The 27,579-nt window shown below is 34.0% G+C and overlaps 7 protein-coding genes across 10 annotated transcripts in view; 4 read left to right on the plus strand and 3 right to left on the minus strand.

Moving 5' to 3' along the window:
- Nucleotides 1-9: 9 nt before the first annotated feature.
- On the minus strand, nt 10-1,359 carry LOC100638003 (ras-like GTP-binding protein RHO). Its single transcript, XM_003385914.3, has 2 exons — nt 1,037-1,359; nt 10-520 (listed from the first exon to the last, which is right to left on the minus strand). The coding sequence occupies exons 1-2, from the start codon at nt 1,221-1,223 to the stop codon at nt 144-146; spliced, it is 564 nt and encodes a 187-aa protein (XP_003385962.1). The 5' UTR covers nt 1,224-1,359; the 3' UTR covers nt 10-143.
- A 75-nt stretch (nt 1,360-1,434) lies between these two features.
- LOC100638385 (ras-like GTP-binding protein RHO) lies at nt 1,435-3,659 on the plus strand. The gene is made up of 3 exons (XM_003385917.3): nt 1,435-1,564; nt 2,769-2,976; nt 3,028-3,659. Exons 2-3 carry the CDS (start codon nt 2,793-2,795, stop codon nt 3,420-3,422), a joined length of 579 nt encoding a protein of 192 aa, XP_003385965.1. The 5' UTR covers nt 1,435-1,564; nt 2,769-2,792; the 3' UTR covers nt 3,423-3,659.
- On the minus strand, nt 3,613-9,941 carry LOC100638257 (mitochondrial-processing peptidase subunit beta-like). Its single transcript, XM_003385916.3, has 15 exons — nt 9,862-9,941; nt 9,776-9,823; nt 9,565-9,676; nt 8,726-8,920; nt 8,579-8,670; nt 7,279-7,385; nt 7,039-7,228; nt 6,727-6,831; nt 6,614-6,676; nt 4,324-4,394; nt 4,212-4,277; nt 4,079-4,164; nt 3,943-4,031; nt 3,804-3,879; nt 3,613-3,755 (listed from the first exon to the last, which is right to left on the minus strand). The coding sequence occupies exons 1-15, from the start codon at nt 9,913-9,915 to the stop codon at nt 3,691-3,693; spliced, it is 1,419 nt and encodes a 472-aa protein (XP_003385964.1). The 5' UTR covers nt 9,916-9,941; the 3' UTR covers nt 3,613-3,690.
- A 23-nt stretch (nt 9,942-9,964) lies between these two features.
- On the plus strand, nt 9,965-13,459 carry LOC100638511 (proteasome subunit alpha type-5-like). The gene is made up of 10 exons (XM_003385918.3): nt 9,965-10,067; nt 10,111-10,177; nt 11,508-11,634; nt 11,684-11,751; nt 11,804-11,908; nt 12,488-12,546; nt 12,603-12,655; nt 13,019-13,068; nt 13,119-13,205; nt 13,263-13,459. Exons 1-10 carry the CDS (start codon nt 10,039-10,041, stop codon nt 13,344-13,346), a joined length of 729 nt encoding a protein of 242 aa, XP_003385966.1. The 5' UTR covers nt 9,965-10,038; the 3' UTR covers nt 13,347-13,459.
- Nucleotides 13,299-22,690, minus strand: LOC100639275 (intraflagellar transport protein 122 homolog). Its single transcript, XM_019995461.1, has 38 exons — nt 22,541-22,690; nt 19,654-19,720; nt 19,507-19,591; nt 19,368-19,446; nt 19,223-19,299; nt 19,035-19,168; nt 18,908-18,981; nt 18,782-18,857; nt 18,455-18,726; nt 18,249-18,310; nt 18,144-18,202; nt 17,141-17,218; nt 16,972-17,084; nt 16,834-16,927; nt 16,695-16,780; nt 16,530-16,650; nt 16,315-16,479; nt 16,154-16,267; nt 16,082-16,108; nt 15,984-16,037; nt 15,808-15,930; nt 15,584-15,738; nt 15,463-15,534; nt 15,330-15,414; nt 15,192-15,278; nt 15,106-15,141; nt 14,984-15,050; nt 14,859-14,937; nt 14,735-14,808; nt 14,579-14,673; nt 14,435-14,535; nt 14,289-14,370; nt 14,160-14,243; nt 13,984-14,095; nt 13,898-13,940; nt 13,796-13,851; nt 13,525-13,748; nt 13,299-13,476 (listed from the first exon to the last, which is right to left on the minus strand). Exons 1-38 carry the CDS (start codon nt 22,603-22,605, stop codon nt 13,399-13,401), a joined length of 3,555 nt encoding a protein of 1,184 aa, XP_019851020.1. The 5' UTR covers nt 22,606-22,690; the 3' UTR covers nt 13,299-13,398.
- A 24-nt stretch (nt 22,691-22,714) lies between these two features.
- On the plus strand, nt 22,715-24,806 carry LOC109581391 (uncharacterized). Of its 4 annotated transcripts, XR_002184611.1 has the most exons (6): nt 22,715-23,060; nt 23,100-23,210; nt 23,255-23,338; nt 23,420-23,471; nt 24,269-24,345; nt 24,570-24,806. XR_002184611.1 is itself a non-coding variant. In XM_019995462.1 (5 exons), exons 1-5 carry the CDS (start codon nt 22,761-22,763, stop codon nt 24,610-24,612), a joined length of 615 nt encoding a protein of 204 aa, XP_019851021.1. In that variant the 5' UTR covers nt 22,715-22,760; the 3' UTR covers nt 24,613-24,806. The 4 variants fall into 4 exon arrangements, 2 of the variants coding, with proteins under 2 accessions (XP_019851021.1, XP_019851022.1); XR_002184612.1 differs by lacking the exons at nt 24,269-24,345; nt 24,570-24,806 and adding an exon at nt 23,956-24,262 and having other exon boundaries at nt 23,420-23,887; XM_019995462.1 differs by lacking the exon at nt 23,420-23,471.
- A 462-nt stretch (nt 24,807-25,268) lies between these two features.
- The window catches only part of LOC100639403 (protein arginine N-methyltransferase 5-like), a 45,576-nt gene continuing 43,265 nt past the window's right edge, over nt 25,269-27,579 (plus strand). The window contains exon 1 of the mRNA XM_019995465.1: nt 25,269-25,480. Coding sequence (XP_019851024.1) covers nt 25,395-25,480 — 86 coding nt within the window. The 5' untranslated portion in view covers nt 25,269-25,394. The remainder of the gene's footprint in view (nt 25,481-27,579) is intronic.

Here is a 27,579-nt window from a genome sequence, read left to right on the forward strand (position 1 = left end):
TATTCTCTATTTAAAGCCCAATAATAATTATTAAGACTAAACACAAAAATGGATAATCATCACTTGCAGTTGCTGTACAATCAATGAATACGCAATAGAGATGCACACAAAAACAAGTTAAACATGCACACAATCAATAAAAACTATAAAAGTCGACAGAGTGAACCTCCCTTCTTCTTTTTCTTTTGAAGTGCTGCTCGAGTAGCAGTTGTGAAAACCTCTCTAACACCTTCACGTGTTTTAGCTGAGCATTCCAAGTAGAAATACGCTCCTACAGTATCAGCCATATTTCTTCCAGCATCAGGCTTTATGGTAGTACCATTAAAAGCTGGGTCAGATCTTAAATCTTTCTTGGTAGCAATGAGAAGAAAAGGGACATTTGGACAAAAATGTTCTACTTCAGGCAGCCATTTAGACTGAATGTTTTCTAAGGAGTCACTGTTATCCACAGAGAAACACATCAAAATCACGTCAGTGTCTGGATAAGAGAGTGGACGCAATCTATCATAATCTTCCTGACCTACAAGTATAAGCAGATGTAATGCATAACATAACAGTGTCATTAAACAATTGTACATGTAGTTACCATGAATTTATAGCAATATAAAAACAATTATGAAAAATGTCATGTAAAAAGTAAACATTACATGTAAGTGATAAAATAATATCTATCTAGAAGTACAAGTGATAATCATTATTTCCAGCACCAGGAGTAGAAAAATGAGTTATTAACAAATCAAACTTGACTTTAAGTAGTGTACATGATGATTAAAAGCATGAGGACATAATAAGAGTATATAATGCATAAAATCAATTGTTACGTTCAATAATTATGTTAATTACAAAATTAACTGCAGCACTGCATTTACATGTAGAAAACACCAATACGCCACAAAATTAAAGTCTACATCAAAGAACTATTAAATGCACGAATCAATAAAATGGCTGCACATAGCCCAACTCTGCCCTCTGTACAGACTATTAAATCACATAGTGGTTTTATGCCACGATTGAATAAATTGTTTTGTACACTCACCTGCTGTGTCCCACAATGCTAGCTCCACTAATTTACCATCGACTTCAATATCAGACACATAATTTTCAAACACAGTAGGAATATATTTGTCAGGGAACTCGTCCTTCGTGAAGGCAAAGAGTAGGCAAGTCTTACCACACGCCCCATCACCAACTATGACAAGCTTTCGTCTGATAGCACCTGCCATTACTTTGTCGTCAGTCTATCACAATTCTTAAAAGGATGATTCTACTAATTCAGCGACAACTTTCCTTCCACACAGCGCTGACAGCGGCAAAAGCCAAGGTAGACTTTTAAATAAAAGTATCTCCTCCCTAAAAAGAGAATGTTACTATATTTAGATAAGGGTGTCATTCTAAAAATAGCTGTGTCTGACCAGTCTATTTAAAACCAAATCTGAGTTAGTATACGGACATAAACGAGTTAACGACATTGTTCTTCTTCGGGGGCTGTGTGTCTTCTGAGTCTTTCTGTGGGAGAAATCAAGAGAAGAGAAGGACTAAGCCGCTTTTACCTCTTTATTTTCTTGTAAGTTTTCCCGTTAAGACCTTTTATTTAGGCTAATTGCTTAAAAATTAATTTTTGAAATTGATTTTGTTGAATCTTTCCGTGAAAGTGTTCATCTCTTAGTATGATTGATAGTAGATCCTGTTTCTTAGCCTGTCGGTAGTTTGTGTTTCTTCATGGAGTGTTATTGCCGTCTTGTTCATATGAGACATTAAATTGTTCAAATTCCTGCCTTGACCTCAAATATGTATGATTTGAGAGTTTTAATTTCATGAGAGGCACTTTTTAATTAAAAAGTGTTTGATGTTTGTGTTTTTTATTGTGAGTTTTAACAGCCTGTTGGTATGGTAATATGATGATTTGTTGTTGTTATGCAATAAAAGTGGAAAAAATGTTTCCTTGTTCACGTGGCATTTTTGTATTCACACGTTTGTACATTATGTTGTGATGTATTGTGTCTGTGTTTGTTCTTTGGTGTAGTAGCTTTAAGCTTTGTTGACATGCTTAGTTTCAATTGATGAATCAGGTAATGTTAAATGCTTCACCCTGGGGGAGGTATTTACTTAGACATAAACATTGTTTTCCATGCAGAGAAATCACTAAATGAATAGCTTTTTTACATGGAAAGTCCATTGAAGCTGGAAGGTTGAGGTGAAGCTAGGCCATTTGCCAATTACAAAAGATTTATCTACTACATGCATGTACACAATTTACATGTACTTGTATACTGTAGTGGTTTGCTACACACTTTTAAATGTATAAGTTAATTTTATAGAAATAGTACATTATTTTTACTTTTGAGTAATACCATGTATTATTGGCACCACTAGCAAGACATTGGAGGTGCATTTTAATCTTGATAAAGTTGCTTGTTGCCAAAGACGTAGTACATGTATATGCTCTGTGGAGAAGCATTTTACTCATTGAGATGTCAATATTTATTATTTGTATTTTCAATATTCTTATTTCCTTTGTCTGTTTTACTATGTTGTGCATACAGATTTTCAATTAGGAATAACAATTAATAATTAGTCTGTTACTGTCTTTCTTGAGAAATTATAAATCAATCAATTTTGTGAAGTACTGAATTGACGCATTAAAAACTCTGTTATTGAATACTGAGTTATTTATGAATAATTAAGAGTCGGAAGGTAGACACTTGCCTTAAGTTTCATTGTTTGAATTGTTTCAATGATTTTAGTGAGTGTATTGCTTTTCCATATAGAGCAACTGTCAATTATACTAGAGGATGGCCAGTACACGAAAGAAACTTGTAATCGTTGGTGATGGAGCATGTGGTAAAACATGCTTACTCATTGTCTTTTCAAAAGATCAGTTCCCTGAAGTATATGTTCCTACTGTTTTTGAAAATTATGTTGCTGATATTGAAGTAGATGGAAAATGTGTGGAACTTGCTTTGTGGGATACTGCTGGTAATATTTCACATATTCATACATAAATGTATTTATTACATATACATATAGGTCAGGAGGACTATGACAGGCTACGTCCTCTGTCATATCCAGACACTGATGTTATCCTTATGTGTTTTTCGATTGATAGTCCAGATTCTTTGGAAAATATCCCTGAGAAATGGACTCCTGAAGTGAGACACTTCTGTCCAACAGTTCCCATCGTTTTGGTTGGAAATAAGAAAGATCTACGCTATGATGAAGGCACACGCCGGGAACTCTCAAAATCAAAGCAGGAACCGGTAAAAACGGAAGAAGGCCGTGCCATGGCTGATAAGATTGGGGCCTACAATTATTTGGAGTGCTCAGCCAAACTGAATGAGGGGGTTCGAGAAGTTTTTGAAACAGCAACCCGAGCTGCTTTGGCAACAAAAAAGAAGAAGAAAGGGAAATGCAATCTTCTTTAAATGATTTCATTTGTTTGTGAACTTAAGTACTTATTTAACAATACACACCGTATTTTCATTAATTATTCATTCTTGTATGTTAGACGTAATTATTTGTACACTTAAAATTAGGTAGTTTAGCCGTGCATACATGTGTATAATAATTTAATATCTGTTTTGGTGTGTATTAGTTATTTCTTTGACAGTTATGTTAATTTTAAATTGAAAAGTAGCCTCTTAACATGACAAATTCTACTGTAATTATTTCTCTTTTCTATGTTTGTTATGTCTATACTCTAATCCAGTACATGTTGCCACGAATACGGTTGTAATCTGGAAGTTGCTCTATTGGTCCTGAAAATGAATATGAAATTATGAAAAGTTTTAGCAATGTGTACATACCTATTCCAACTACCACAGGACACTTGTCAGATATATATCTTGTGCAGACTTCTTTAACAGTTTTAGCATTGATTTGCTATTGTCAAAGTACAAGAAGTACAAATACGTGTAATCCGGGACATATACAATGTAAACTCACTTCAATGCGATAGTCAAGTTCAGGTAGTGGTATTCGGCGTCCATATGTTAACATTTGTCGTCCTATGTCTTCACAAATAGGTGTAGATCCTACATGTGATAATCAAAAGCAATGCAAAACGATGCAAAAATCTAACCATCCATATACATGAAAAGATTGGTCTTAAATGTATTTTTTGCCCTCTCCACTTCAAAGTCACTAATGGAGTTACACAGCCTCATCCTGTAACAGTTAAATATCTATTAACAAATCTCTTGATGTTATTTTACCATTCATTCTGAAGATTAAAAAAAAGATCATCAATAGTCATTCTATCTGTAACCATATATATACCCCTTAGATAAAAAAGGTAAAGCCATATACTAATGTAAGTTTCTTTACCATAATCCAGTGTCAGTGTAACAGGTGTTAAATGACATGAAACTATGAGCCAGTCCTTCAGAAGCACAGATCTATGTATGTAACAAATTCAATTAAAATTACTATTGTTAGTATAAGCTTTGACATTATTAATTTACATGTGCAATATGTACCAATTAATTCAATGATCCCGCACAATTAATATACTTTAGGTGCTTGTGCTAAATTACATGTAAATTATAGCATTTAGATTAATTCACTGCTGAAGCCTAAATATACATGCGTTATAGAAGTCAAAGCTTATTATTGTAATTTTAAAGACTATACACAAGTACCAATGCTATGTCATGTGTTTAAATGAGCATGGTTGCTGCTTCTGACTTCTGGTATTCTTAATAATACTCATTCTTTGATGTGCATGTTTTAATCCTGATGCATCATCTTTTAGGGGCAAGCAAGAGTGAAGCCCCTTTAAAAATAGTCCCCATTGAGCAATACGTATTCCGTATGCCTTCTAATTATACAATGGGCTGGAAATGCTTCCTCTAATGACAATGAACAAGATGGCAGCATGTATTTTAAACGGGAACAAACTTTCAAGTTTTCTAACAGCTAGATAGAGAGAGGAGCTACCTAAAGCATCTCTAAAGGCTACACCAATCACTCTGGATACTATAAAATATACATAAACTTATAAGATTCATTATGGTAAACTACAGTTGGTGACAGTGCCAAGTTTTTTGTTTTAAGACTCCTCAGTCCTCTCATTGACAGAATGAAGATTATGAGAAGTACATGCATTCTGGCCCGAGACTGTGTGAGAAGAACTTGATTAGTATACATGTAGATTAGAAGTTTAGCTTTGGCTGTCAGTTACATATCAAAGTGGTAGCACTGTTTCTTGTCCTTTTCCTGTTTGATGATTGGTAATTGGTTTCATAGCTGGTGATATTTGCTCTGTTCAGACCCAGACAAGAGGGCGGAGTCTGAATATGCAAAGAAGCATACATGTAGATGTAAGTAATGGTCTCATGAACAAAAAGTGAACAATGTTTTTTCTCTCTCATTAGACTAAGAGCAATTAGAATCTACATTAAATTTAATTTTTATCAGCAGTAAAGATTAAAGCAGCAGTAAAGATTTGCCATAAAAACATGAGTTGGAGAAGAGAAGATATTATAATGAAAGGATCTGCAATGTTGACCATGGCTCCGTCATACCCTTAGTATAGACTACTAGTAGCAGTGACTAATACTTTTACAAAAGACTTGCCTCACTACTCTCTAAAAAACTCCAGAAGTCCTACTTTGACAATCTCTCTAGGGTTAGATGCCATTTATCCTTTTCTCTTTTGAAATCTGTGACTGTTTGCCTAAGAAGTGCTCGTAAAAAGCCTCGTATATTTCTCATATAGGCTCATACCACTGTCCAATCCACTCAATTAACTATGTTGACCTTGCTGCTGCAAAAAGGCATGTTTCTTAACATTTCCCCTCCTTTCCCTACTTATTTATGCCTTATAAACAATAATTAGTTCGTTTTGTTTTACATGTATTGTGCATATACTGTACATGTCATAAAAAATGTACATTCGCAATACACAAATAAAAACTATGCAATAGAAGGTCGACAAGCATAGTTGCATACTGCATACAATAAATGGACATATAGTCATGTGATGCATGTAGTACATCATGTCATGTATGTATAGTATATGTACATTGTACATTGGATGTACTTAGAATACAATAAAAGGTTGACATGCCTATACAGTATACTGCAATATCCTATACATGTACATGTATATATACTGCCTGTACTGCATCCATGAATCTAATAGAAGGTTGACATTGCACAAGTTACTTTTTATAGACAATAGTTAAGGCTGATTCATAGAGTGATAAAGCACCATTAATTTTGTTTAACTGGATTTGCCTAGTAAAGTCAGAGTAGGGAAATCTGCAGCATTGTCTCCACTTTTAACATTTACATGCAGGCACTTAACACTAGTTGTAACAATTACAATTTATGTACATGTACTTTTAATTTTCTGAGGATGAAGTGGCCTGTACAACTATACAATGTAGATTTGGGGTCTAATTTAAGTGCTTGTATGTAAATCTTAAGTACTATAAAATTTATAATACTCTAGATAATAAAGTACAAAAGCTACAATAAGTCTTCAAGATAAAAAACAGCATTATTTTCTTTGTAAAAGCTATGCACATTGCAATGTGCTATACTCATAACAGTGCATGTACATGTATTTACTGTACGCACCTTGTACACATACATGCATATAGACACTGACCTGAGCTAATTTACTTGCCATGTTAGTTCCTCCACTTAAAGATCTATCCCAATTGCCGATAATCTAATACATGTAGCTAACACTCAAAAATCTCTAAAATATAATGAACTCACAGTGCTAGCTATCATAAGTGGAAAATAATCAGGATTAGCCCAACCACAACCTTCAACAGCCAGAACAATATGAGCAGCTGGCATGGCATCATCACGAAATCTCATCTGTAATCAGATAGTACATTGTATATAGAGATTGATAGCCCATGAACATGTACAAGTACTACATTGTACATGTCAGGAGGTTTCATTTTGGAAATTTTAAAAGACGATGCACATTTATTACACACAGATGCACATACATGTACATGTACATGTAAATGCATCAAGGCATGATGATATTTAAACATTGAAGCTGCTTCAAAAATGTACCTCACTTCCTGTATATCTGCAAGGTGAAACTTCAGGAAGTGTTGAAGGACTACCAGGCACTGCACTAAATGACTTCTCAGCAAGTTTCACTAGCTCATCATGATTAACATCACCAGCAGCAGCCAGAACCATACGGGATGCTGAGTAATGTGTTGATATGTAATTTAGAAGATCATTTCGGTTAATTTTCCTGGAATCCACAAAACAAAGGATTATATTGATGGTAAAAATTAAACTAACTTGATGTTTGCAGTTGGACCCAATATAGTATAACCAAGGGGTGTACCTTGATAGGCAATTGAGTGAACATGATCAAATATAACTTCCTCCACTTGCTGATCTACTTCCTAAAAACAGCAACAACAGCATACATGTAATATGCAGATACTACGTAGCTAATTGTAATACATGTACCATTTACTGTACAATGAAATTGTGCTTTTAATTAAGAATTGCAGAACAGTTGAGATACTGTATAGTGGGTATATTTCCCGGGGAAAATGTTTAACCAAAATCACCTTTCAACTTATTCACAGGAAAAATTTTTTGCGTTTTTCTTCTACTGACCATTATTAGTATGATAAAAAATAATTTTCATAGATAAAAATTGTCATGAATTTTTTAAAACCGTGAAATTAGCGAAATTAAATCGCAGCAAAATATACTCCCTATACGGTAGTTCATGCATACATGTACATGTACCATTATACATGCACATTCCTCAAAACAAAAATACAAGTGTACGGAGAACATGCCCATGCCAAAATTAATGTAACACGTGTACCTACATGTACATGTAGTTAGTAAATTGTACTAGTGGCTTCACTGTGGACAACAAGCTTTAGGCATGCACTTAGTTTAAAACACATTCTGTTAAGCCTAGTACACAATATCAGCCTTGCGACAGGAAGTGCTGTACAAACCAATGGCACACGCATCAATAACGCAAGAGTTGAACTTTGGTCAACTCATGCGTTAACTCGCAGCATTTGTACAGCACTTCTGGTGCTCTTCCTGTCACAATGCATGATACTGTGTACTAGGCCAGTATGCCTTAGGCTCTACATAAATGTACAATGTACATGCTTCACGCAGAGTGGGACGAAATCTCCGACGCAGCAAAAGACATGGTTAGAGCAAGTCTCTCTCGATCCTATACAAGCATAAATGATACATACTAGCAGCTTTTGTTCTAAATGCTATCAAGTTTTGCCAGCCTAGACGAGAACAAGAGAGTTCATTATAGTACTTTAATGGCAAAAGAAACACTTAAGAGCTAGACTAAAAAGTACACGTAGCATCAGCCAAAAATCATCCAGGGTTTGAAATTTTTGCTAACACACACACACACAGTGACACAATGATTGTAGTACCATAGACTGTATACCTATGGTGTGGGTGAAGGAAACAGTATAAAATGGAAGTGTGAAGATGCATGTACACATGTTTACCAGAATAAAGTACAGTGTATACATGTACTGCATGTACTGTACATAAGAATCATGAAAAGAAATTTAAAATGTATAAATATAAGCCATACTTGCATTTCTCTAAGAATGACATCTCTTTCTCTTTCAATTTCTCTTTCTCCAAGGACTGGATTCAATATGATATCAGACAAAATATCAACAGCTACCATTAAATACAGTAACATGAAACAACAAAGACAATAATAGAAAAAAATTACCGGTTGGCAAATCTTTGCTAAGTGACTTGGCGTAGTATACAGTCTGTTCTCGTGATGTATATGCATTCAAATGAGCACCAATATTTTCAACTTCAAGTTCAAGATGAGTTTGAGACCTATTCTTAGTTCCTTTAAATGCCATGTGTTCAAGAAAATGAGCAACTCCATTAGTCTCAGGTGTTTCGAATCGACTACCTACAATGTACATGCACATTAAACGTTTTCTTCAAACAGCATTAATTTAAAAATAGTACTATAATAGCTACATGGGTGTAAAGCCCTTGGAATGAGAATTGGTTTGTGATACTATACACATGTAGAAGAAAATAAAGTCAAAATAGGTCTTCATCTGCAATGTTTTCAATAAAGTAATGCAGAGATAAAATGGCTGAGAGGCAAAGTAGAGCTATTTTGCCAAGAAATGTTTTGTTGTACTAAACTTAATCAATGAGAAGCTTCATTTCACTATAGCAAACATATTTGAAGAATTGAAATGTCTAGGAGGACAAAAATGATTTTTTTTCAACTGTCTGTCACAGCCAGCATGCTCATACAACAATCTATTGAACTATTATTCTAGGTGGGTTGCCTTGACAACATCCCTGACTACAGAATAGCAATTAGGTATTATGCATAGTGGACTGAGCTAAAAATAATCATTGCAAAATTATTCATAATTATTACATAAGAAGTTACTTCATACTGCAAGGGGACAATATTGCAATATACTCAACTATACAACAACAACCTAACATTTTCATTTGTGCTAACACACCCAAGAATAAAACAAATGAAAGATATATATATATATATATACATGCACATTCAAAATGACTGACCAGCATCAATCCATAATCCCACAGTACATGTGCTTCCACCAGAATTCTCGGATGCAACCCTTAGCCCATTAGGCAATCTTGTAACATTTGTCTTAGGAACATTATATAAAGACTACACAAGGATAAAATGAATACAGTGTGATAGATAACATGAGTACAATCACATACAACCAAAACACTCTTATTCGTACATATACGGGGTCATATTTACCTGTTGATACGATAGTTGAGCAGCAGCGGAGGAAGCATACCTGTAGTTCTACAGAAAAAGTAAATAAGAACAAAAATAGCATTTACTTTGGACGGTAACTGAAGAATAGAGTGGAAGGTACGCAATGTCCTGGCCGCCATTTTTCTAGGCAAAAGTCACGTGACTCATTGACAATGAATTAATTATTGATAAACCACACACTGTATCACGTGAGAGGGATCTTCAGTATAGTATAGATCAAGTCCATAACCATAAGTCTTGTCATGTTTTTGACCAGATCTGAGTATGACAGGTAAAGTTTCATTTACATTGGGTACAATATTGTTGTACACTAGAGGAGTAAATACATTCTCACCTGAAGGTAGAATATTTCAAGTTGAGTATGCAATTGAAGCAATTAAGGTATGACCACTATAGTTCATGTGCAGGGTTGATGTGGGTGGTTAGCAATTGTGGCTTTAATTATTGGGTCTCAATTGCAAAGCTGATGTGCATGCATGTGTGCATGGAAGTAGATATGGCGTTTCATTGGAGTAGCCTAAATACTAGTCAAATTTAGAAATAATTGCAATGTTACCAGCTACATGTACTTGTAGATGATTATTTTAGTTATCAAATGAAAATGAGACAAGTTTTAGGGTAACTCTAAACTCTTTAGAGTCCAGTAGAATTTTTAGTTTTCCCCACTGAACACTGAACAGTGACTGGATGGCTTAAAATTGATGTGCATAGTTACTGTAGTGTATGGGTACTTAAGCAACGGATAAGTAATTGTGGCGGAGAATATATGACAGTTTTGATCAAGCCTGTTTTTTGTGTTCAAGTCAATTAGCAGCAGTAACTGGCTGAAAACAACTCTGGACTTTGATCTTTTCTGGTACTTGGAATCATACTCGATACCATCAATACTCAAGGGCAAAGTACTCTGAAAGGAACTGAATCAGATTTTTTGGTATCATCCAGCACTACTTGACATTTTTTATATAAGTGGTAGCCTATACATGTATATAGGATTAAGGCTTGTTTTTCAAGATAGCAGCCGTTTTTATAATTTTTTTACTTAATACATAAAATCAATTTACAATGTACATGTAGTGCTTCTTTGTTCATGTCTTTTGCCATGTTTTCTAATTTTCTATCAATTGTCATTCATATTTTGAGATAATTTTAATTTAAGATAATATTTCCTTACTCTTATTATCTTGAAGCAATTCATAGCAACCTTTTGTGGTAATCATGATGATTAGTCTTGGTCTACCCGAAACCCTTTTTGCTTTGTCGATAGTGTCTCTTGATATGGTTGCTAATTTTAATGGCCTATTAATTGTCATTTGTTTTGCATCTGTAAGACTTTAACCCTAACACCCGCATGTTGAAATTTAATCAATGGGCTATGCTGTGCTCTAATTGCAATTTTTAAGCCTATCGAGAAGCCAAAACTTTGTCAGTTTGTTTATTACCCCATTTTCACAACAGCCATGGAAGGTCCAAGTGAAAAGAAATTTACTGACAGCCATGAATATCAAATATGGATTGCATAATTAGCAAAATGATCATAACAATTTTATTATTGGACGTTCAACTTTTGTTTCAGGCTCTGCCTATTTGTTCTAGTTACTATTATTTTCTGATGAGGGCCAGTTAGTCTCTGATTTTATGTCACACAAAGTCACTTGTACATGTAGTTGCAGATGTGTGTTAATAAATACATTATTTTACACGTACAATGTAGCTTGGATCTACAGCAGTTGGAATTAGAACGTCTGAAGGTGTGGTGATGGCTGTCGAAAAGCGTATTACTTCACCACTAATGGAACCATCAAGTGTAGAAAAAATTTTAGAGATTGACAGTCATATTGGTAGATATGTTAGAAGTTTTTGCATTAATATTTTATTGTAGATTGTTAGGGTGTGCAATGAGTGGATTGATTGCTGACTCAAGGACTATGGTTGATAAAGCACGTGTCGAAGCTCAGGTTTGTTTTTCTTAGATGATTCTGGTCATAATTTCCCATATTATTTTCTTAGAATTATTGGTTTATTTATAACGAGCCCATTGCTATTCAAGGTGTGACACAAGCTGTCAGTAATTTAGCATTACAATTTGGAGAGGATGATGATGAGAAAGAAATGGTAAGTAATAAGTATAAGATTGTTGCATGGTCAATACAACTGTACAACTTCAAACCACATAGTACTTTGTGCTTGTAAAGTGAAACTTGCACATTGAATGAGAATGGGCATGGAAGCGCATCATTGTGTTTTTCAGGTCAAATGATCAAGATAGCATAGAGTTTTAACTCACATGAGAGAATTAAAGTAGCGACTCTCAAAAGTTAATCTGCAAAGAAGTACATGTAATACAAGACTTAAGACTTGGTGCTGCCAATGATAAGCATGGCAATGTTGGAAATCCTTCAGTTAGTATATGTATAAAAGGAGTGACCGTTGAGGTACAGCTTGAAGATCCAGAATCCATTGTACCACGTGGCTTATATTCATCTGTAATTTTTTGCGTAGGTACAGCCCTTGCATGCACACACTTCTGTGTCCATTCTCTTTTCTCACAAATTTGAAAATGAGTTTTGTGGATTTGTAATGTGGCAGTTTCACTTAATTTTGTTAAACTTTTGCTGCGTGGTTGCATTCTAATTATCAGCAATAGCCAGGATAGAGTACGTATTACAATTAATATACACTGTATTATTGTAGAGCCGTCCATTTGGAACAGCTTTGTTGATTGGTGGCGTTGATGAAAATGGTCCACAATTGTAAGATATTTAATAAGTGTATGCATGTTTAGTTTGAAATATTTGTCAAAAACAAGGTATCATTTAGATCCATCTGGCACTTACACTCAATATGATGCAAAGGCTATTGGTAAGTTTGAATGAACCATCAACATGTCTGCTTGTGATAATTATAGTTTGACCAAAAATTGTAGCATTCCATTGCATATTTTCGAAGAGTACAATTTGCTATCAGTATCTGAACTTTGTATACAATAAATACACTTAAATTTCACATTAAAATCAATTTTATTGCGTAGCTAAAATAATTATGCTTAATATTAATCAAATGCAGCTTCTACCTTTTACAATTGCCTAGTATTGTTTTGAAGTGTGGTGAAAATGAGACATAAAGTTCAAGTATCATGCATGTGTTTGGTAGAAGGAAAAATTATAAGCAATAATGCGGCATGTACATTGCATTTAAGTGATGCCTGTAATTTTGTCTAATTAGGTTCAGGCTATGAAGGTGCACAGGCTGCTCTTCAAGAAGTCTATAATAAGGTATTCTGTCTTTGCCCTGTACATGTATATCTATGTAAATTTGATATTAGAGTATGACATTGCTGGAAGCAGAAGAAAAGCTATTGCAGATACTTCGTCAGGTTATGGAAGAAAAGTTAACTTCAACTAATGTTGAGGTAAGTGCAAGTGTTGTAATACTGTCATTGCGTGCACTATTTACAATGTATATGTAGATGACAGCTGTTAGAGTAGGTGGAAAGTTTCAGAGATATTCTAAAGAAGAACTTGAAGTCATTTTAGCTCGCATAAAAACATAGCTTTATGTATAATGACTGTCTTATTATAGATACTGTTATCATGATCTAGTTATTAAAAAGTCTTTTGTCTGCAGAATGGACATTGACCATTACAAAGGACATGTAACTCATAATCTTCAGAATAAAACATCTAAAATACATTAAAGGGAGGAATCATTAATGTAATGTTACATTGTACCTGGTTGCATGATGAGCAAAGTCTAATTGGGACATTGGGTACTTGAGAACAGTAGTACTGGTACTTCAGGGGAAAGGGCCACTTTTTAACAATGACAGCAGTCCGGTGCATGCTTGCCAATGTGCCCCTGTCGACAGTTACTGTAGGATAGTCCCCATTGTCATCAATCATCATTAGCCTTTGGACAAATAAATCATTTTTAGCATCATTTAACTTGAGAATATCTATGTGTATAATAAAACCTGAACTACTACACTGTTAATAATTATACTTTCACTGTCTTCAGTGGGTGGCTCTGCAGCAATGAGTTCCAATGCTTCTTCATCACTATCACAAATGCAGCAAAATAAATTCAATGCATCAAACACTATACCTGATACCATCTTCCAGGAAAAACTCAACTAAAGGCAATACTTCTGTAAGAGAAATGTTTATTTAGTAATAGACAATGTTACTCACCAAAAGAAGCAAAGGAGTATAAAAATGGCTGACTGCAAGTCACACAAAAGTCACCATCAGGATTAATTGGAGGATTTGATGTAGAACAGCGATAGCAGAATCTTAAAGCATCCTTAACATTGTAAATTTTGCATGTAAATATACATACATGTACAAGTAAAATGATCTGCTAATACCTCAGTGTCTTGCAATGATTTACCCTTTAATATCATTTGTGCTGTATCAATAAAATCTTGAAAATCAGATGGAACAAGAAAATTCTGGAGTAACAAAATACACAACTATATGTAATTCTGATAACTGACTTGTAGTTTGTCATAAGCATAACGAGCTGTTTTGTTTGCTCCAATTGTTGTGCCATGTTTCCCCAATGTTAAATATGTATAGCTAAAATTTTTAATTTAAGAAAAGGAAATCTATATGCATGTGCATGACTGCATGCATGACATACACTTTAGAAACTTTAGGAGGAGTGTTGTTTGTTAAGTGATTTGCAAGAAAGCATGCCATATGAAACATCGTCTCTGGCAATTGGCCAGTAAATGGTAAATTCTAAAAATAAAAAGAGTAAACATAAAATATTTTATTAACTAACAATGAATGAATGAATATGTTGGTAAACATAATAAATTTCTGAATTTTTGATGTGCCAGTGAAACATGTATATAGATTCTTTCATGGCTTCGCTACCTATTAGAGGCAACACAAATGTACACCTGTAAATCATAAAAACCACATGTAACTGAGAAACCTTCAGAAAGCTGTTTAGCTTCTTTCAAATAAGCTTTTGCTTGTAGCCAATGATAGTAACTAGCATCTTTAAATCTGCGCTATAACTAATAAATTTACAAGTTTGTAATATTTAATAGAAATACCGTTTCATTGATAATGCACTTGAAGTTAACTGAGCAAGTAGTGATACTGCTTCATTTTGCTTCTCAGCTTTACTAAGAGCTACAGTGTTATGACAATTGTAATAATGATAAATATAGGACAAAACCTTCTTGGGCCTCTTCAAATCTATCATTTTCCATTAGATATGTCGTGTACGGCAAATATAATAAATCCTAATGAAAATACCGAAAACCACTAATATAGCTACAATGAATATGAGAAACAAACCTTAATCTCTGGTTTTCCCTCTACCAAATCAAAACCCTGATTTAATGATAATAAAAACATATGTAGCACATGTAAGTGTTCAATACTTTTTCCCATTGGTGTGTTTCAGCATACAGAGCCACAAGGGAAAAATAATCCTCCAATTTTTCATAAATATCAGCTGCAAAATTATACTAGAAAATTGCAGTGGTCAAATAATGAACAAATGGTAAACATACATGTACCTCCCCTAATCTTTTCAAATGATAAGCACATAAGCTCAGTGGCTCTTTATGAGTCTTGGAGACAGAAGTGCCAAACTCAAGTAGCCTGATAAAGAAATACAATTAAGTTTAAGCAAAGTACACCAATACCAACTTTTGTGTCCAGCTGTTATCAGCCATTAGTGTGACAGCTTTCATGTATTCACCAGCTGACAAATACATATCACTAGCATAAAAACATAAGATAAATAAAGTACACAATTCTTTATAAATACCATGCTTTGCTAGGATCATTTTTAGTTCTCGCCCAATCAGCTTCTTTTACCTTCAGCTCCCTTACAACTACAGACTTCTGCTCCATTTTATCAGGCTCATTCATAAATTGTTTAGCGAGTTCAAATTGACACAGATCAGTATACATTTCAACTGCCTTTAATTAACAAAAACAAGAGTCAAGTATTATGTGTACATGTAAAAGGAAGTCATGCAGTTACAGTACCTTGTCGTTTAAATTGCTCTTACAGTACACCTTTGCAGCATCAAGGAATTTTCCTTCATTCGCAAGTATATCTCCAAAGAAAGACTCCATTCCTCCTTCACCTTGAGAATCTTTATGCTTGATCTAAATAATAGTACCTTGTAAAATATATTAAATAATTAGTAATTAAATGTCACCTCCATTTGACGTATTAGCTCTAGAAACTTGATGTTGTGAACTCTGGCAAAACTCTAAGCTTATATTTAAAAAATAAAAATTAATATCATTGAGATACTTTTTTTGCAATTTCAAAATTCATTCCCTACATTGATGGTACAAAAGTAAAATTAAAAAAAAATACTACAACTTCTAATGCTTCAAGAGCAAGAGTCTGCCAATCATTCTGTGAAACACCCAAACAGGCTACTTTATAGGCATCAAAGTACATTCGTTGTTCAAGGTACTGCTTCATTGTAGCACTCTAGAAAAATAAACTACCTCAAAAATTTTTGAAAATGATACATGTACCTGAGAAACTTCAGTAGTAGTCATGTTAAAGTAATGAAGACTAAATATCTTAGAGCCAATAAATCCTACTACAAATCCTTGCCCAGTTTGCAATTGCTGTTGATGTGGTAAAAAATTACCAGCTTTGACATAAAGTATACCATTGCCACTATAACACAACATGTCCTACATTAGATAAATAAGCACACATGTATAGCAACAAGCATAATGCATACATTGAAACTTGTATTCCAAGCTACACTCGTTGCATTGGGTTCTTGATATATTAGTACTTTTTTCATTAGATCATAAACCACAAGGAGATTGTTCTCATCAACTACGGCTAATTTTGAGTGACTAAAATGATATAATAGTTGCCTCATTTATTTAAAATGATTCACTTTAAATTGATATCAACACATCGGACAACACCAGGAATTCTATAAACTTCAACAGGAAAAGGATTATTAAGAAAAAACTTTAAAATCTAAAATGTTGGGGCATCCATGTAATGAAATTTTTAATATGTAAGCAACCTACCAGGCCATTTCTGAGCCCAGCTAACATTGCTTCATTACCAGAAGCACCTCCAAGCACTTTTAAGTAGCGAATCTGGCTATCTACTACCCACTCCCTATTCAATACTGAAGTAAAAAACAGCTGATTTGAACTATTTACCTTTCAATTTCTCCTTTCATAGTTAGTGAAAGAAGCTTTTTATCAGAACAAAACACAATATGCTCGCTACAACAAACCAACAAACTACACTGCAAACTACGACTTATTTTCTCCTACATGTACAAGCAATACAATAAAATTGAAATGTAACAAAACAAATCGTTGCTACCTTAACAAAGTAAGTCATATCTCCACTTTTTGCATTTGTAGAAAGCTCATACACAATTAACTTATCTGGAAGTTGTACCTAAAAAATAGTTAATAATACCGTATAGCTTGAAATTTTTGTGGGTTGATATTTTTGTGGTTTGCTCCTAGTGGGCAATTCGTGGCTTAATTTTCGTGATTGACAGTTTACATAGCCTGTAAGGGGATGGCACTTCAATGATTTCGTAGGTTTCAATTTCGTGGGCAGCCCATAACCACGAAAACCACAAAATTGACATTCCACAAAAATTTCAAGCTACATGGTATGATGATTAACGCATGTACATAATGTACAATGTTCATCAAGGGATTATGACTGCCACTGTGGGTATCAAATTCAAACGCACAATATTCAATTCATATACATGTACCAGCTGCCGGTACATTAGCATAACCAATATACAGTCAAACCTGTCTAAACGGTCACTGCTTAAAACAGCCAGCTACTTTAAAACGGTCACTATTTAATGTCCCGATTTTTTGGACAATGACTGTAATACTAAACTTACCTGTCTCAGCGGTCACTCTGTAAGATGGTTAACGGTCACTGACAGAATTAATCTCCATCAAGACTGATAAAGACCACCACTGTGTACAGGCGGCCAGATAGCCACGCCTATTGTACCACGCCCATTTTGAATTAATTTTTACATCATTAATAATGATTAATTTTCTTTAATTGTTATCTCAAATAATACCTTCGAAATAATACTATATACAACTCAGTTTAGGTCTTTAGGGGTACCTAAAAGTTCTTTAAGTCTTGTCATATAGTTTCTATGGCCAGTAAATGTGTACAAAATAATTTAAACTGTATTTAAAGGCATCTCTATAAAAAGGCCACCTGCATAAGACAGCCACTAAATGCATGTCCCAAGGTGACCGTTTTAGACAGGTTTGACTGTACCAGGAACATGGTATGGTTGTATGCATACATCAGGTGTACTGATTACTAAAATACTTACTGCTAAACGGTTTTTGTAAACTGCAATTTTTTTCACCATATCTCGGCACTTGAGGTGAACTGCATGAAAAATTCTTATCAATTAAAAAAACTGTAAATTATATACCCTTTTCCTCAGATAGCAAATGCTGAACAACTACATCAGTTAATCCATGTCTATAAGCATACCTACATGTATAAAGGAGATAAGTTTCACAAGTGTAAATAAAATAATAAATATAAGACCATGCAAAGCCTAAAAATAAATGACTTCACGGGAAAAAGACATCCTAAACAGACGTGATCCCTCTAAATAAAAATAAATACACATACCTATCTTTATAAAGTCCATGGACAGTAACCAAAGTGACACTGTAACATGCAATTGTGCCATCATCACATGATATGACTACCTCTTTGCCACCAGGTCGACACTGGCAAGACCATATCCATGAGTTCTGTGTTTCTCCTAATAATCCCAATTTATTACCTTCTTTGGAAAAGAGACAAGTGGATTTGTTGGAGCCGCCAATTAAAAAGAAATCTCCATCAACAGAATAAGTAAAAAAGCAAGGATCAAAGTCTAAAGGGTGATCCTTTCCAATCTATGAATTATATGTAACGTCTAATGAAACACATAGCTGTAACACAAGAAATTACTTGCTTCCCACTGAGCTGATAAAAGCTTAGTCTTTGACCCCAATCACAAACTGATAAAATGTCATACTGATCATCCCTTTCATAACAAAACTGTTAACAAAACATGTACAAAACTGGTGAATATACCTTGATGGATTCCAGGCTAAACACCATACAGGGTGATTACCAGGCCTTTCAATTTTAATTTTCTCATCTCCATTCTAACAACAAAATTTGTCAAATACACAAAATATGAAAAATATACATGTCATACCTTTGTCCATATAGACACAAGGCCATTAAAAAGACCAAGTGCAAAGTATTGCCCATCATTAGTCCAGCTACAGGAACAAACACGACAGGATACCTTTCTTTTAGCAACATTTCGATGTTCAGGTGACCATAAACCTATAGGCAACAATGACAACATGGGGATGTGCATTTATGTCTAAGTACATGTACCAATATCACTGGTAGCACAACTCAGGATTTGGTGAGAAACTGGATTGTAGGCCAAGCACTGTATGCCATCTGCATGCCTAAAGGAAAGTACAAATGAAAAATTTACTCACACTCCTGCATGCTGCTGCAAAAAACAAATACTTACGAATATTTTAACTGTCCTTCTAATTCCCTTGTCCAAATAATAACAGTTTTGTCAGCACTTCCGGATGCAAAAAATGCTCCTGTATGAATAAATAATACAGTACATGTAATACAGGTTAAAAAAGAATCAATTAACTCACCATCTCTAGAATAAGTGAGACCATGCACTATATTTTTGTGAGCATTAAGTTTATTAATCATTGTGCCATCTTTAGCATCAAAAACCTACATGCATACAGTGTACATGCAAAAAAGTAAAGAGGAATTAAAAATTGCTTGGAACTAACTTGAATACTGTTACCAGCAGCAACGACCAGATGACTACCATCAGGATTGAAAGCAATGTCATAAATGCTATAAAAAAGCAAAGAAATAAATTTGTAATATGTACATGTAAAAAATTAACTGCAAGTAGTATGCTCAATGTATCATACAGGAATTTAATTATTTCTGAAATAAGCAAAAATTACATACAATCAATAGTTAGATTAGAGTAAATTAAGAGTTATGTACTTTGCTGCAATTTATTAATAGATGCAAATGAAAGAATTGTTATACTTGAAAAGGAGAAAAGATTCTGGGTCAACACGTAAATTCAAAATGCAAAGCATTTATTTATCAAAACCGTAAATGTATGCTACTAGGGCGATTAGATGCATTTGTGCTATACCACTTAGATGAAGAGGACACTAGCTCTGTTATTTGGAGTGACAAAATTATTCGCAAGTATAGGTTGAAAATAATTAACTATTATACTGCGTTTACACTAGCTTCTTTAACTGAGCCAGCCCTGTTTAAAGTGGGCCAGCACAGTTTCATTTGATAGTGTAAACAGTAACCAAACTGAGCTGAAGTGAGCTGGGCCAAACCAGGCCAGCAGGGTTAGTACAGCAGGGTTAGTACAGCAGGGCCAGCTCAGCCTGGTTCAGCATGGTTTGGCCCACTTCTGTAGTCTAAACGCAGCATTAGATGCATGCAGTTTAATGTGTGAATGGGCGTCCATGTTAGTTACTATAACAAATGCATGATATACATGAACATGTAGCTACACAGTGTATACTCACAAATCAGACACATCTCAATAAACATTGTGTTCTAAAATATTATATAAAGACATACATGTACATGCATAACATAAATGTACATGTACATTGTGTACATAAAGACTAAAAAACTTGAAATTGAAGATATAGAAAATGTAACTTTTTCAGATCCTCATCACATGATTACTGAACACATGATTACTGAAAAGAAGTAACATATGGCAGGAAGAAAAATATACTTAGCTCCTTCTATCTTTGTGAATAAATTTTTGAAGAATACCAGTGAATGAATATATTATAAACCATCATCAAATCATGAAAACATAGATATAGCCAATATTAACAATACCCTGGAATTTACGTTTCAATGTGTCAAATACAATTATATGTACATGTAAACATGTAAGTGACACATACATGTACTGCATGTTGCATGCATTTTGGCACCTGAAAGAAATAGAGAACAAAACAGACTATGCATTAGGAAACCATATACGTCTGTATATGCTCATATGTATGTACTAATATTGCATGCATGCTCAAAAATAAATAAGTGAAATAAAGAAGTGAACTGAAGTAGGAGATGCCATACACAGTATTCATATTCCGGCCCCTTATTCAAACACATTTATTACCAGTATAACCAAAAACTCAAAAGGTCTGCATACACAGTTAGGCATAGTCTGAGGCTTTAGCCACAGCCTCATATACATGTACATGTACATGTAGCATAAATGGTACCAAAATTATACCAGAATGCTACAATCTATGCAAATTTAGCATACACGTACATAGATACATGTACATGTACATTTACTTGTGTTTTAATATAATGATAATGCTTATAAAGATTTGTATTACAATGCAGATACAGTAACTCACATTGCAGCTGCTATATTGTGGTCAAACTAAAAATGGACACCTCTATAATCAGGACAGGTAGTCGCAATAACAATACAATTTAATCAGCCTCTCAAATATGGCAACTTCCACAACTAGGGTAGTTTCATTGGGTAACAAGGTATCCCAAAAAGACAAGTTTGATGGTATTATTCATGCTATCCACAACTTCGGGTAGCAGTAGCAAGATGCTGTTATATTATACACGTAAATAGCAAATTGTTATGAAGCTGTAAGCCGCTTAAAAAGTTAAAGTAAAAGGAACCAGAAGACTAGTAAAGTACCTTAAACTATGACAAAGTAAAGCAAAATTACTTTCTTTCAGGTTCATAATCCTGCTTTTTCTGGATTATGATCGTTGTTATAATAAATGTGATGTAAAATTAAAGCTTTATGAGCAAGTTTGAGATAGTTAAAGGTGATGGAAGTACAGCCCAGGAATAATACTATTTTGCTCCTGAACAAAGTCAATGTAATGAAATACTTCATAACAAAAATATCAATTAGTGTGACTTTGCCTCTGAAAAGTAACACCTATTTTGATGGTTTCCTGTTTCAAGTGTCATGAAAGAGCACACACTTGCATAGCCAGATTCCTCCCTATTTCGACTTTAATTGGATCCATATCAATTATGGAATGTAAAAAAGGGGAGGAGTCACACAAAACATCCTGTAATACCCAATTCAATGTAATTAAGCCCACTTCACCAAGTCCAGCTTCCCGTTATTAGTTATGTATATATACAAAGTTTTATGAGGTGATAATGAAAATAGACATTAAATTTACACCAACAATATAAGGTACATGACATGAACATGTTTGTCATGCCAAGGGTTATAACGAGGCAAAATGTGTACATGACTCCAAAAACTCTAGTAGGTAATCTAAATTTACAAGCAAGGACTCCATGGTCACAAAGACACCAAAGGGAAGCTAATGAGACTCCAAGCCTGATACATACTGACCCTTGAATGCCATGGTATGCCAATGCTAAGTAGGCCAAGTAGTTAGGCCACTCCAACATAATTCATGCAAAAACTTAATAGTGCAGTAGCTTACACTAAGCTAGCCTTTTATACAAAAAGGCAATCAACAAAAAGTAAAAGAGAGTCATGAGAAGCATATATATATATACATAATTAAGTATACATATATAATTGATCCAGAATGAACAAAATATGAACGGACATTATCTACATAACCTACATAATTTACAGACACTGTTCTCACCGTAGCGATCCTCCATCTTTGTCTTTAAGCTGGTTCTTCCAAACAATATTGGCTTTAAGTGGCATAATGGCATTTGCAACAGGGGACACCGGGACAGGAGAAGGGCGGCAAATGCTGGGGAAAAATACCGCGAATTATTGGAATTAATTAAGCGAAGGCTAGATCTAGATATTAAATAATTAACTGAACAGGGGTGTGGTAAAATAGGCAAAACTTCATAATGGCATCGGAACAATCGACTGAACCTGTGACCATAGACCATGCTGTGACTGAGCAGACTGAACCTCGGACAGAATACCACGAGCAGGGGGAAGGACGAACTTTTAATCATCACCAGGAACTAAATAGTTTAGATGTTAATCTTGTTAATACGAGTATTTTGGAGCATAGTGGTCAATTCTTTGATCATTTATCAATAAAAGATGACACTGCTTCACCTCCAGAGACAGCAATAGATACACTAGTATCAGATATGATAGTAGTTGAACACGAAGACAGCAGGGATGATGATGATGTAGCTGTAAGTTGCATTGTATAGATTATTGTTACTGTAGGTTAGAGGTTTTTACGTGGTGATCCTACTCCATTATTTGAACTTGATAAACGTGCAAAAGACTTAGTTCTAAAATTGGATGACATGGTTAATGAACTTCATTCTAACATTGATGCGGTAATATTAACCAAGGTATATTAATTTTACCTCCTACATTGTAGATGTCTATTTGTGTACATCAAGCAATATCACTTCATAGTGAATCAGTTGATTCGGTACATAACACTGTAGATGGTGCTGTAAAGGTACATATATACATTTTTTTGTAGTGACTTCACATTATGACATCACTGTATGGCAAATGTAAAAAATCCACATTTTTATAGCTTCATTTACACGTTTCAAAACAGAAAAGTTCATGCGCAAAGCATCGAAACAGTAAGCAGTAGTACCATATTAATGGTTATTTTAGGGATTTATATTTTGCGAAATCTACAAAAATTCCAATTCACAGATTTTAATTTTGCGAATTCCACCACATGTGCCATGTGGGTATTGTATTAAATTGAGTTTACAGATTTTATTTTCGTGAATCAGGAAGTAATTCACAAAATTCAAGAAAAAATTTCAACCATCGAAAAAACCACTTACACAGTATTAGGTATAGGACTTCGCTGTGTTTACTTTTCCCACTTCACTAAAATTTCTTTTAGCTTAATTCCAGAACCTCTTGTTTCCCTTGTATCTTGGGGCCTATGCAAATCAAGGAACAGCATACTGTAAAAATTAGCAAATAAATTTATGTGCTAGAAAATTTGTGTTTTAAAATGTTGCTGCGATTTAATTTTAAAGAAGTAAGACATGTCTTGTATTATTGAATGTCAATGTAATCATACGTGACCTAATTTTTGTTTAATTCTAGTTCAGTAAATTAAAATCACTTAAAAATCTCGAGATAGATGGTATTTAATAGCTGGAGAAGCCCGCCAATGGAGTGTTTAGTGTTGTAGTCCATGATGTAACTTTCAAGCCAACTATTTTTTAAGCGATCAAAAAATTAATGCATACATAAGTCACAGTTATGTACTCTTTATCATTCCATAGTATTTTTTTAATATGGTAAGCATGAACTAGTATAACTTCTGTTTGCAAAGCAGATATAATAATGATGTGGTGTGTGATGTCAAATAAACCACTTCGTTACTTTTACCAAAATGAATTAATTTTTATATTAGGTGATGTATAGTTTCCTATCTCAGTTCAATGAGCTTCAAGACAGTTTGGAGCCACTGAACAAGATTTATGAACAAGTGTATCCACTTTTACTGAGTTTTACTTGTTTTTTTTTGTAATGCGTTATTTGTCAATGAGTCTTTGTATCACTGTGTAAATGAATAAATAATTGTTTTGTAATGTTATGCCATAGGCCATTAAGGCCAACCACACTCAGTTATAATTGTATAGTTTTAATGTTTTAAAATCATTATGATTACATCTAAATGAATTGTGTACGTTAATTTTCCTTAGTTTTTGTAGTACGGCAATAAATGAAAATCTAAAGGTTCTTGAAAGAGTGTGACTGTTTTTTTAACGTGTTGTAAAAACTGGAGTATAGATAATAATGATATTAATAATTTTAATATTAATAATAATAATAATAATGATAATAATGAGACTTAATTGTTGCATGTCCTAACATACTCAAATTTATTATAAATTATAAATGTATCCTAACTTTCATTCACAATTTCTAAAATTCTATTTTTCTACATTTAAGTGTATGCATGTATTTTAAAACTGTTTTATATTAGTAAACTTTTTATTTCTCTTCTTAATACATTGGTACTTTTCTTCGTTTTTTCTATATAGGACCTTCCCTCTCCTTTCCCTTTTTTCCTCATTTTCTCTGTTGGGTTGTGTAATATTTTGTGCCTGTTTGTCTAACTGGTTTATTTTAAATAATAATAATAATAATTAGAATTAGGAAAAAGTTAAGACAGGATGAAAATAATGCTGCTATGTGGGTTGCTGGGCGGCCCTTCTCTCTCTCTCATTGACAGCTCCCTTTAAGGTTTTTAAAATTTCTGTTGTTGTCATTTGTTGTTTGTTTTTTGTGTTTTTCTGCCAAGATTTATTTTATAATAATAATAATAATAATAATAATAATGATAATAAATAATAATAATGATAATAATAATGATAATAATAAATAAAATAGTAATTAAACACTAACGAAGGCGTGGTTACTTCTAATGCACGTGCACATCCTATGCATGCTTGAGGTGACACGTGGCCAGCAACTTCAGACAATTTGGACGTTTTCTATAACAGCTGTGGTCATAGTCTACTGTTGGAGTGGTCATGTCTTCTAAGAAGTTGTCCTGTGGGAGGGACTTCTTTGCTGTGCCTAATTTAGCTGTAGCTCTGGAGAATGGAGGAAAATGCGGGTATAGTTTGTTTAGTAATGATAATAATGCTAATAAGTTGCTTGATTAATCAACTACATTATTTGACTATTGCTGTGTTGTCTTTTCCTTTGTTTTGTACCGTATAGTGTTTTTTTGAGAATAATCATTTTAGCGAGTGACCTCTATCCGGAGGTTCTCAAAGATAATTTTTGCAAGTTTCCACTATTCTGCCATCTTGTACCGTATTAAATTGATTTTCAATGAATTTAATTTTATAAATTAAAAAATGTGAAATTTTAGAAGTTTCTTATCCTTGAAAAACTGCTATACGGTATTGCTCATTAATTTTAGTAATGAATATTATTCGTTAGCAGCTCTGTTGATGAGATAGATTTAGAGTGGTGAATAGGCAACAAGCGTATAAAGCTGTTGCACAGAAGTAATGAATGGGGGTGCAGCTATGACTGTCTGCAATGTTAGATCATTGATATTAGTGACTATGTAACTGGGATAGGAAACTAGGATTAGTTGGTAATTGGATTAGGCGTTAAATAGAATAAATTTGACCATGTGGCTTGCTTTTTATGCGGAATTATTGAATTTTTGGTTTTTAAGCAGTACTGTAGTCCAATGCAATACATGAATTAAATACTAAACCCCCAATTCTATGCACATAATCTCAAACAATCTTCCCCCAAAAAGATAAACATCTGCTTTTTGTGTAAAAGCTGTAACAGGTACAACAGTGGACGGTTTGCAAAAACAGTATTTTAGATGTTACTTCTCTAACATAGCAAATTAGTAAATGAAACTATGGCTGTTCCATCATAGATAATAGAGACTACGGTTTCATGCACAATGATTGTGGCAACATTTTCAATGATCTTGTTAGTCTATTTAGCCCGTCTGATGGAGCAACAGGTACATAAAGTTTTGCAAATTTGCAACTAACACAAATTTGAACTATAGCACAGTATATTTGCAAAATAATAATTGTATCAATATATTTGTCATTGCAGTCGTGTCACACAAACATTTAAGTATTGAAATATTATTAAAATAACAAGAAATCAACATTGGTTTGAATGCATTCTTCCTTTGGATGTGGTAGATGAGTAGCCATTTTTTGACCATACCAACAAAATCCATTGATGGTCATTGGTCTGGTGGTTGACACTGGTTTAAATGGATCCCGTGAGCTAGTTTCCTATCCTCATTACGTAGTCTATAGTATCTGTGGTTGTGTGGTAAGAATGTACATGGTTGAATGGGTAGAATAGAGAAAAAATCTGAATAAATTGAATTTTTTAGTTGACAATACAGGCTAATGCAAGCTAGGAGATGAAGATATTCAGTGAAGAAATTGCTATAATTTTCTACAACCAAGTATGATACCTCATTTTGGAAATTTCCAGTTTGTTTCTGTATCTCCATTGATTCTGTGTACATTCTTGCCACCCAACATGGCGGACAGTTGTAGCCGCACCCCCAATTGATTACATATGTGGAATGGCACAATTAATTCAGCAGGATTGAAGTGAAGTACTTCAAATTATATTTTGTGATCTCCAAGTATATTTACAAGTACTGAAGTATAATTACAGGACATACGTTGTATTTAGCTTTTAATTGTAGTACTTAAGTATACATGTAAGTAGAAGTACAGTACTTGATATGTACTTATAGGGACAAGTGTAAGTACTTTTTGAACTAGGTTTAATTATATAATTACAATTTGTTTATGACATCTAATTGGGCGAAGCCCACTAGTTTGAGCAGATTACGTATGTTTGTCTGTATACGTATGTTTGTCTGTACACGTACGTCACCTCTATTTATGTATAGGTTATACACCGAGGTCGAGGTTTCTATGGGATTTATTTTACCGAGGGACGCAGTACCAAGGTAAAATAAACCTATAGAAACCGAGACCGAGGTGTATAACAGACTTCTACCATGCCAGACCAGTCAGACAAACAAGTTTCTTGTCATTGCCAAGAAACAAGTGCATCTTTTAAGGTGGCTAGTATAAAAGGGCTAACCTAGAAACACTTGGTTACAATAAAGGCGCAATGGAAATCAAAGCAAAACAAATCTTGTCTCAAACTTCTTTCCATCTTTCTTCTCCATGCAGTTCC

The sequence above is a fragment of the Amphimedon queenslandica genome, unplaced genomic scaffold, assembly GCF_000090795.2.
Source record: "Amphimedon queenslandica unplaced genomic scaffold, v1.1 AMPQUscaffold_13444, whole genome shotgun sequence".
NCBI lineage: Eukaryota > Metazoa > Porifera > Demospongiae > Haplosclerida > Niphatidae > Amphimedon > Amphimedon queenslandica.